The sequence below is a fragment of the Engystomops pustulosus genome, chromosome 8 (genome assembly GCF_040894005.1).
Source record: "Engystomops pustulosus chromosome 8, aEngPut4.maternal, whole genome shotgun sequence".
Lineage (NCBI taxonomy): Eukaryota > Metazoa > Chordata > Amphibia > Anura > Leptodactylidae > Engystomops > Engystomops pustulosus.
The window spans coordinates 8,704,574-8,716,423 of record NC_092418.1 but is presented as its reverse complement, the minus strand read 5'-3'; the positions used below and the strand labels follow the sequence as shown (position 1 = coordinate 8,716,423).

General features: G+C 45.7%; 1 protein-coding gene across 4 annotated transcripts; it reads left to right on the top strand.

Moving 5' to 3' along the window:
* The first annotated feature begins 192 nt into the window (after positions 1-192).
* On the top strand, positions 193-11,559 carry LOC140074575 (sulfotransferase 1C1-like). Of its 4 annotated transcripts, XR_011849210.1 has the most exons (9): positions 193-1,286; positions 7,025-7,418; positions 7,961-8,089; positions 8,392-8,489; positions 8,566-8,692; positions 10,256-10,350; positions 10,426-10,606; positions 10,974-11,172; positions 11,398-11,518. XR_011849210.1 is itself a non-coding variant. In XM_072119572.1 (8 exons), the coding sequence occupies exons 2-8, from the start codon at positions 7,247-7,249 to the stop codon at positions 11,508-11,510; spliced, it is 915 nt and encodes a 304-aa protein (XP_071975673.1). In that variant the 5' UTR covers positions 200-1,286; positions 7,030-7,246; the 3' UTR covers positions 11,511-11,559. The 4 variants fall into 4 exon arrangements, 3 of the variants coding, with proteins under 3 accessions (XP_071975673.1, XP_071975671.1, XP_071975672.1); XM_072119572.1 differs by lacking the exon at positions 10,974-11,172 and having other exon boundaries at positions 200-1,286; positions 7,030-7,418; positions 11,398-11,559; XM_072119570.1 differs by lacking the exon at positions 10,974-11,172 and having other exon boundaries at positions 200-1,286; positions 11,398-11,559.
* Positions 11,560-11,850: the final 291 nt, after the last annotated feature.

Here is an 11,850-nt window from a genome sequence, read left to right as displayed (position 1 = left end):
CTGTCTATAATATCCCTGTCTATAATATCCCTGTCTATAATATCCCTGTCTATAATATCCCTGTCTATAATATCCGTGCCTATAATATCCCTGTCTATAATATCCCTGTCTATAATATCCCTGTCTATAATATCCCTGTCTATAATATCCCTGTCTATAATATCCCTGTCTATAATATCCGTGCCTATAATATCCCCGTCTATAATATCCCCGTCTATAATATCCCCGTCTATAATATCCCCGTCTATAATATCCCCGTCTATAATATCCCCGTCTATAATATCCCCGTCTATAATATCCCCGTCTATAATATCCCCGTCTATAATATCCCCGTTTATAATATCCCCGTCTATAATATCCCTGTCTGTAATATCCCTGTCTATAATATCCGTGCCTATAATATCCCTGTCTGTAATATCCCTGTCTATAATATCCGTGTCTATAATATCCGTGTCTATAATATCCCTGTCTATAATATCCCTGTCTATAATATCCCTGTCTATAATATCCCTGTCTGTAATATCCGTGTCTATAATATCCGTATCTATAATATCCCTGTCTGTAATATCCCTGTCTATAATATCCCTGTCTATAATATCCGTATCTATAATATCCGTGTCTATAATATCCCTGTCTATAATATCCCTGTCTATAATATCCGTATCTATAATATCCGTATCTATAATATCCCTGTCTGTAATATCCGTGTCTATAATATCCGTGTCTATAATATCCGTGTCTATAATATCCGTGTCTATAATATCCCTGTCTATAATATCCCTGTCTATAATATCCCTGTCTATAATATCCCTGTCTGTAATATCCGTGTCTATAATATCCGTATCTATAATATCCCTGTCTGTAATATCCCTGTCTATAATATCCCTGTCTATAATATCCGTATCTATAATATCCCTGTCTGTAATATCCCTGTGTATAATATGTGTTTATTACGCAGTGATATAAATGTCCTCCCCCTTGCAGTGATTCCCCGATGTTTCGGGCGGCCCCATTGTTTCCCCAGATCTTATTTACATTCTGGATTTCCGTCTTCCCGCTGATGCCGGACAATCGCTGAGGGCAGTTTCTGGTACAATGTGTCAGGTGACGCCCAGAACATTATTTCCTCCTTGGCTGTGACTCCAGGGACTTGTAGGACTATCCCTTGTCCTTGTGAGGTTTCAGACCACGAGTATTTGTGCATTTACCACATTGTATGAATGGTATAATATACTGAGACTACGGTACGGGTGCTACCGGAGAGCTACACCCACAGGGACTCACAGGTAGGTCCCACCTTAACAATTCCAGTGTGTCCTAGCACCAATGGGCAGCACACAGTACATATAGCGCTATGCTATATACCAGGGGCACACAGTACATATAGTGCTATGGTCTATACCAGGGGCACACAGTACATATAGTGCTATGCTATATACCAGGAGCACACAGTACATATAGTGCTATGCTATATACCAGGGGCACACAGTACATATAGTGCTATGCTATATACCAGGGGCACACAGTACATATAGTGCTATGGTCTATACCAGGGGCACACAGTACATATAGTGCTATGCTATATACCAGGAGCACACAGTACATATAGTGCTATGCTATATACCAGGGGCACACAGTACATATAGTGCTATGCTATATACCAGGGGCACACAGTACATATAGTGCTATGGTATATACCAGGGGCACACAGTACATATAGTGCTATGGTCTATACCAGGGGCACACAGTACATATAGTGCTATGGTCTATACCAGGAGCACACAGTACATATAGTGCTATGGTCTATACCAGGGGCACACAGTACATATAGTGCTATGGTCTATACCAGGGGCACACAGTACATATAGCGCTATGGTCTATACCAGGGGCACACAGTACATATAGTGCTATGGTCTATACCAGGGGCACACAGTACATATAGTGCTATGGTCTATACCAGGAGCACACAGTACATATAGCGCTATGGTCTATACCAGGAGCACACAGTACATATAGCGCTATGGTCTATACCAGGGGCACACAGTACATATAGTGCTATGGTCTATACCAGGGGCACACAGTACATATAGTGCTATGCTATATACCAGGGGCACACAGTACATATAGCGCTATGGTCTATACCAGGGGCACACAGTACATATAGTGCTATGGTCTATACCAGGGGCACACAGTACATATAGTGCTATGGTCTATACCAGGGGCACACAGTACATATAGCGCTATGGTCTATACCAGGGGCACACAGTACATATAGCGCTATGGTCTATACCAGGGGCACACAGTACATATAGTGCTATGCTATATACCAGGAGCACACAGTACATATAGTGCTATGCTATATACCAGGGGCACACAGTACATATAGTGCTATGGTCTATACCAGGGGCACACAGTACATATAGTGCTATGGTCTATACCAGGGGCACACAGTACATATAGTGCTATGCTATATACCAGGGGCACACAGTACATATAGTGCTATGGTCTATACCAGGGGCACACAGTACATATAGTGCTATGGTCTATACCAGGGGCACACAGTACATATAGTGCTATGGTCTATACCAGGGGCACACAGTACATATAGTGCTATGGTCTATACCAGGGGCACACAGTACATATAGTGCTATGGTCTATACCAGGGGCACACAGTACATATAGTGCTATGGTCTATACCAGGGGCACACAGTACATATAGTGCTATGGTCTATACCAGGGGCACACAGTACATATAGTGCTATGGTCTATACCAGGGGCACACAGTACATATAGCGCTATGGTCTATACCAGGGGCACACAGTACATATAGCGCTATGGTCTATACCAGGGGCACACAGTACATATAGCGCTATGGTCTATACCAGGGGCACACAGTACATATAGCGCTATGGTCTATACCAGGGGCACACAGTACATATAGTGCTATGCTATATACCAGGGGCACACAGTACATATAGTGCTATGGTCTATACCAGGGGCACACAGTACATATAGTGCTATGGTCTATACCAGGGGCACACAGTACATATAGCGCTATGCTATATACCAGGGGCACACAGTACATATAGCGCTATGGTCTATACCAGGAGCACACAGTACATATAGCGCTATGGTCTATACCAGGGGCACACAGTACATACAGCGCTATGGTCTATACCAGGGGCACACAGTACATATAGTGCTATGGTCTATACCAGGGGCACACAGTACATACAGCGCTATGGTCTATACCAGGGGCACACAGTACATATAGCGCTATGGTCTATACCAGGAGCACACAGTACATATAGCGCTATGGTCTATACCAGGGGCACACAGTACATACAGCGCTATGGTCTATACCAGGGGCACACAGTACATATAGTGCTATGGTCTATACCAGGGGCACACAGTACATACAGCGCTATGGTCTATACCAGGGGCACACAGTACATATAGTGCTATGGTCTATACCAGGGGCACACAGTACATATAGCGCTATGGTCTATACCAGGGGCACACAGTACATATAGTGCTATGGTCTATACCAGGAGCACACAGTACATATAGTGCTATGCTATATACCAGGGGCACACAGTACATATAGTGCTATGCTATATACCAGGGGCACACAGTACATATAGCGCTATGGTCTATACCAGGGGCACACAGTACATATAGTGCTATGGTCTATACCAGGAGCACACAGTACATATAGTGCTATGCTATATACCAGGGGCACACAGTACATATAGTGCTATGGTCTATACCAGGAGCACACAGTACATATAGTGCTATGGTCTATACCAGGGGCACACAGTACATATAGTGCTATGGTCTATACCAGGAGCACACAGTACATATAGTGCTATGCTATATACCAGGGGCACACAGTACATATAGTGCTATGGTCTATACCAGGAGCACACAGTACATATAGTGCTATGGTCTATACCAGGGGCACACAGTACATATAGTGCTATGGTCTATACCAGGGGCACACAGTACATATAGCGCTATGCTATATACCAGGGGCACACAGTACATATAGTGCTATGGTCTATACCAGGGGCACACAGTACATATAGTGCTATGCTATATACCAGGGGCACACAGTACATATAGTGCTATGGTCTATACCAGGGGCACACAGTACATATAGTGCTATGGTCTATACCAGGAGCACACAGTACATATAGTGCTATGGTCTATACCAGGAGCACACAGTACATATAGTGCTATGGTCTATACCAGGAGCACACAGTACATATAGTGCTATGCTATATACCAGGGGCACACAGTACATATAGCGCTATGGTCTATACCAGGAGCACACAGTACATATAGTGCTATGCTATATACCAGGGGCACACAGTACATATAGTGCTATGGTCTATACCAGGGGCACACAGTACATATAGTGCTATGCTATATACCAGGGGCACACAGTACATATAGCGCTATGGTCTATACCAGGGGCACACAGTACATATAGTGCTATGGTCTATACCAAGAGCACACAGTACATATAGTGCTATGGTATATACCAGGAGCACACAGTACATATAGTGCTATGGTCTATACCAGGAGCACACAGTACATATAGCGCTATGGTCTATACCAGGAGCACACAGTACATATAGCGCTATGGTCTATACCAGGAGCACACAGTACATATAGTGCTATGGTATATACCAGGAGCACACAGTACATATAGTGCTATGGTCTATACCAGGGGCACACAGTACATATAGCGCTATGGTCTATACCAGGAGCACACAGTACATATAGTGCTATGGTCTATACCAGGAGCACACAGTACATATAGTGCTATGGTCTATACCAGGGGCACACAGTACATATTGTGCTATGGTCTATACCAGGAGCACACAGTACATATAGCACTATGGTCTATACCAGGGGCACACAGTACATATAGTGCTATGCTATATACCAGGGACACACAGTACATATAGTGCTATGGTCTATACCAGGAGCACACAGTACATATAGCACTATGGTCTATACCAGGAGCACACAGTACATATAGTGCTATGGTATATACCAGGAGCACACAGTACATATAGTGCTATGGTCTATACCAGGGGCACACAGTACATATAGCGCTATGGTCTATACCAGGAGCACACAGTACATATAGTGCTATGGTCTATACCAGGAGCACACAGTACATATAGTGCTATGGTCTATACCAGGGGCACACAGTACATATTGTGCTATGGTCTATACCAGGAGCACACAGTACATATAGCACTATGGTCTATACCAGGGGCACACAGTACATATAGTGCTATGCTATATACCAGGGACACACAGTACATATAGTGCTATGGTCTATACCAGGAGCACACAGTACATATAGCACTATGGTCTATACCAGGGGCACACAGTACATATAGCGCTATGCTATATACCAGGGACACACAGTACATATAGTGCTATGGTCTATACCAGGGGCACACAGTACATATAGCGCTATGGTCTATACCAGGGGCACACAGTACATATAGCGCTATGGTCTATACCAGGAGCACACAGTACATATAGTGCTATGGTCTATACCAGGGGCACACAGTACATATAGCGCTATGGTCTATACCAGGAGCACACAGTACATATAGTGCTATGGTCTATACCAGGGGCACACAGTACATATAGCGCTATGGTCTATACCAGGGGCACACAGTACATATAGCGCTATGGTCTATACCAGGGGCACACAGTACGTATAGTGCTATAGTCTATACCAGGAGCACACAGTACATATAGTGCTATGGTCTATACCAGGGGCACACAGTACATATAGAGCTATGGTCTATACCAGGAGCACACAGTACATATAGCGCTATGGTCTATACCAGGGGCACACAGTACATATAGTGCTATGGTCTATACCAGGAGCACACAGTACATATAGTGCTATGGTCTATACCAGGAGCACACAGTACATATAGTGCTATGGTATATACCAGGAGCACACAGTACATATAGTGCTATGCTATATACCAGGGGCACACAGTACATATAGTGCTATGGTCTATACCAGGGGCACACAGTACATATAGTGCTATGCTATATACCAGGGGCACACAGTACATATAGCGCTATGGTCTATACCAGGGGCACACAGTACATATAGCGCTATGCTATATACCAGGGACACACAGTACATATAGTGCTATGGTCTATACCAGGGGCACACAGTACATATAGCGCTATGGTCTATACCAGGGGCACACAGTACATATAGCGCTATGGTCTATACCAGGAGCACACAGTACATATAGTGCTATGGTCTATACCAGGGGCACACAGTACATATAGCGCTATGGTCTATACCAGGAGCACACAGTACATATAGTGCTATGGTCTATACCAGGGGCACACAGTACATATAGCGCTATGGTCTATACCAGGGGCACACAGTACATATAGCGCTATGGTCTATACCAGGGGCACACAGTACGTATAGTGCTATAGTCTATACCAGGAGCACACAGTACATATAGTGCTATGGTCTATACCAGGGGCACACAGTACATATAGCGCTATGGTCTATACCAGGGGCACACAGTACATATAATGCTATGGTATATACCAGGGGCACACAGTACATATAGTGCTATGGTCTATACCAGGGGCACACAGTACATATAATGCTATGGTCTATACCAGGAGCACACAGTACATATAGCGCTATGGTCTATACCAGGAGCACACAGTACATATAGTGCTATGGTCTATACCAGACGAGTCCCCTCTTTTTTTAACCCTTTTCCACCCCCGGATACATCTGCTTCGTGCAGAGATGTTACAGATTACTCATCCTGGCAGCAGAAAGTTTTTTTCTGTTTGTGAAAGCACAATGTGTGATGTGCGGAGGGGTCAGGGCGGCCCGGCCCCGGTACAGTAATGGGGGGTGTGGTGGTGGCGGGGACTTGGCGTCTCCTGAAAGGGACAATCCAGATGTCATCGGGTAAGATACGTAATGTCTCATTGATAGGCAAGTGCCAAACTTCACAGAGCGGAGCAGCCGCTGCCAGACAGGAGGGTCACGTGAAGAGACTCCGCTCCATAGCAACCGTCTCAAGAGTCTGCTGAGGAATTCTCGCTCCTCGCCGTCCCTCGTCTCTGATCCCCGGTGTCTCCTGTGAAACTTCCACCAAACTTTGCATCTCTGCATCGTGTATGAGCGCCCTGCGTCCTCTCCTTCTCCGCCGTCCTCATGGCTTTTGAGCAGAACGCGCAGCACTTTGGAGGTTACGTGATGCAGAGGCCGCGGCTCGGATACGTCTCTGGCGTCCCCCTCGATCAGAAAACGTGCGACACCTGGGACCAGATCTGGAAATTTCAGGCGCATCCTGAGGACATCCTGGTGGCGGCTTATCCAAAAGCAGGTAAGAACCAAACAGTGCGCACCTATCGTCATACAAAATAATACTGCCATACTGTGCAAAACTAAAACATCATGTGACATGCACATAATACCGCCATAGTGTGCGCAAACAACAGAGTCATACAATGCACAAAAAATACTTCCATAGTGTGCACAAATAACATGCACATAATACTGCCATAGTGTGCACAAAGATCAGGGTCAATATTATACATATAACGCTGCCATAGTGTGCACAAAGGGTCAACATTATACATATAACGCTGCCATAATGTGCACAAAGGGTCAACATTATACATATAACACTGCCATAGTGTGCACACGGACATACATACCGCCATGACTATTCCCACTTCAGCTATGGAGAAACTTCTCACTGGCAAATATCACATCTTATTCTCTAGTCACAACCAGAGCTGCATTCACAAATCAGAGTGTCCATGGCAATACCTACCAAAGGTTCTATAGAGCCAGAGGATTTATACTTTGTGACATGTTGTGATGCAGCTCCAGCTGTGACTGGAGTACACCTCCTTCCTGCAGGCACCACATGGATGCAGGAGATTGTGGATATGATCTGTCAGGAAGGAAATGCAGAAATCTGCCGCCGGGCTCCCACCTATGACAAGCACCCATTCCTGGAAGCTGTGGCCCCAAAACCTGTCCCTTCAGGTGAGGATTATACTTATAACTTACCCCTTGTAGTCTGTTCTTCTCCTCACACTGCTGTGTTCTGTGCTCCCTGTATTCAAGTAACCCACAGTCTCCTCTCTGCTCTGAATACAAACTGTAACTCATAATGCAGGGAGCACAGAGCACAGCAGTGTTAGGACATGCACACTCACATTCTGGTATATTAATCCATATTTCACAGTCCTGCTGCTACTAACAACACAAAGGTGTGATCACACATCTCTCCAGGATGGTTTCCTTGAAGTTTCAGCTTGGATAAACTATCACTTCTTCTCTATAAGGGCTGCAGTTGGCAGAAAACATGAAGCCGCCGCGCATCCTCAAAACCCACCTACCCGTCCAGCTACTGCCACCGTCTTTCTGGGAACAGGACTGTAAGGTAGGTAATGGGTAAGAAGAGGGGCAGTGACACCAGCCAGGACCCTCTCATCACTCTCCCATCCCCCACTGTACAGGTGATATACGTGGCCCGGAACGCCAAGGACTGCATGGTGTCATACTATCACTTCCAGAGAATGAACAAAGGCCTCCCGGACCCCGGGGACTGGGGCACCTACTTCTCACGCTTTCTGGCTGGAGATGGTGGGTGTCAGGGCAACAGCGAAGATCTAAATACAATGTCCCTGTAGAATGACACAGCGCTGCTGTCCATAGGCACTGTCCTGCCCTATGAAGGTCATTCACAATCTGTGTATATCACCAACATACAGACATGGCCCCTGCTGGGTGCCCATGGCGGTCCCTCAAAATGTAACAAGGGATTCTAGAATCATCAAATACTGTGCAGAGGGGAATCGGATAGCTACAAGGATTAGTGTTTATTCATCAGTATCACTTTGTGTATATAGACAGGATACAACCCTGGGCCCTAGTGTGCACCAATGGCAGTCCCACATAATCGAAAGGCAACATTATAGGTAATTTGGTTACATGTCTGACAGAAAGATGTAACTCAGTTTCCGTCTGTTCCAGATGTATTTTTTATTAGCAGCTTTGGAAGTGACTGGAGAATATGATCTGAAATTATTCATTATTTCAGTTACAATGATGTTTGATACTGTAAATCTTTACTAAAATTCTTTAATTTATTCCGTTCACCTCCAGTTCTGCCTTCTGCTGGCTTTCTTGCCTAATATTCATACCTCCAAAATTTTTTGTGCCATAGACTATGCCCATTGCCCCGCCTATTGCCCCACCCTCAAACACAACCTTAATGGCACCCAACATAGTATAATGCCCCTTCTTGTAGCCAACCCCCCCCCATGGACCATTATAATACCCCCTCTTCCTTTAATCCCCCCTTTCTCTGGCCCCACACACATTCATTGCCCTAACTTGGGTCCTCCATCCCCCTCATGTTGTGGCCTCTTTCTTCCATCCCCCTCATGTTGTGGCCTCCTTCCTCCTTCCCCCTCATGTTGTGTCCTCCTTCCTCCAGCCCCTAGATGAGATGGCTCCACTCTGTATCCGAAATTTTCAACACAGACACAGATAACCTTGGCACACGGACAAAACGTGTGTCCTCCGGCAGTTCTCCAGGATTGCCGAACGTCTCTGGAGAAAATCGCGCACATCTGCAGACTTTTTACACTACAAATTTATGCTCAAAACCTACAACTCTGCCCTTCAGCTCCATAAACAGGACTATTTTACTAATCTCATATCCTCTCTCCACAACTACCCAAATGTTACTCTTCACTCCTTACTAACACCAAAGGTGCAGCCACCTGTCACAGACCTTGGGGCTGAAGATCTGGCGTCTACTTTAAAGAGAAAATTGATTGCATTCGCCAAGAAATAATTTCCCAATCCCCCCCCCCCCCCCCCCCCCCCCACTAACTCCCTTCCATCCTGTTCACTCTCTTCCTTTGGGCCATTAGGCAGAATTTTCATATGAAGTTCTGGAGGAACTGACCTGCAATTATTTAGAATCAGTACAAAAAATTTGTTCTGATGTAAATCTGGTGGTTTTGGTCTGATTCTTTATATAGAAAGGAAAATATGAATATGGACTCTGGTGCGTACCCATGGCGGTCCCTAAAGAAATATTACAAGCGAGTCATACAGCAAAGTTGTGGTTGTGACAATAAATGTGTTAGTATTATGGAGTTTCCCTTTAACATTTTGGATTCCATCTTCTTGCAGTGACATGGGGGAGTTGGTTTGACCACGTCCGAGGCTGGTGGGAAGCGAAGGATCATCATCAGGTTCTCTATATCTTCTATGAGGACATGATGGAGGTGAGAGGAAATATCCTGGAGAGGGGGCAGGATGCATCACATGCAGGTAAATCTGTAATTTCTTGCTTCTGACAGAACACACGGCAAGAGATTGAGAAGGTGATGAGGTTCCTAGAGAAGGAGCTCTCGGAGGAGGTCCTGGAGGATGTCTACCAGCACACCACTTTCCAGGCAATGAGGGAGAATCCAATGGCCAACTATAGCACCATACCCTCCTTTGTCATGGACCATTCCGTATCCCCCTTCATGAGGAAAGGTAGGCTGTCCCATTTGTTGTTAGTCTTGGAAGCGGTCAGGGCTGACGCCAGTATTTGGCATTCCCGGGCAAGTGCCAGGGCCCAAAGCTGCTGGGGGGGTTGGGGGGGGGGGGCACATAAGGCTGTACATAAGGAATCCATTGGGGTGAGAGGGGCTGTTTCTAATAAATGCACAGGGGGTGACGAGGGTTTTATATAAAATAACCATGAGGGGACTGATTGGAATCATAAACTAGGGAATATTTAGGGAATAGTTGACTAGTTTATGAATTTTTAATGTTGCCATGTGAGTTCACTACAAAGGGGCCCACTGAGGCTCTGCCGCCCAGGGGCCCTACTTAGATTTGTAATGAATTTTGTACGCAGCTCTAGGTGTGAATGGAGAAATTATGATGTAACACTGTGGGGCAGATTCACTTACCCGGTCCAGTCGCGATCCAGCGGCGGGTTCTCCGACGCTGATTCGGGTCCGGACGGGATCCGCTAAGGTCCGTGCGCCGATATTCACCAGGTGTTGCTGCTGCGCCGAGGTCCGCTGGAGTTCACCTTCTATTACTTGGTGCAGGTAAGCGCGTGTCAAGTGACCCTTTTTTTAAAAATTTCAGCGTTTTTTCCCGATCCGTCGGGTTCTTTGATGGCCACGCCCCCTGATTTCCGTTGCATGCAACCCGGTGCGGTTGCGCCGAAATCCGATCGTGTGCACCAAAATCCTGGCGGAATTCGGCGCAAATCGGAAATCGTCCTTAGTAAATGAGCCCCTGTATGATGAGTTTGATTTCTTGCACTCCAGGAATCGTAGGGGACTGGAGGAACCATTTCACTGTGGCACAAGATGAGATCTTTGAGAAGGAATATTGGAGGAAGATGGAGGGGACGGACCTGAGCTTCCGCACTCAACTCTGAGGATCAACAACCTTATCTCTACACAATGTATATAATGTAACAATAAAGTGTATCCAATCTTGTGACGTGTGATGATGTCTCCTGTATATCTAATCCTATTAGGTGTGATATACCCCTATATACCCTATATAATACACAGTGTTACATGCAGACGCCAGAGATGACATCATGTGATGTCACAGGATACTACATGGCGCAAAAGCAGTGGTGTTACTGGAAGCTGCCGGGCCCCAGTGCAAAGTCTGTGCCGGGCTCCTGACTGTAATGTAAGGTTTATAGGACTAGTCTTCTCATATGGGAAAGTGACACCTTACGGGCCCCCTAAGCCTCTCGGGCCCGG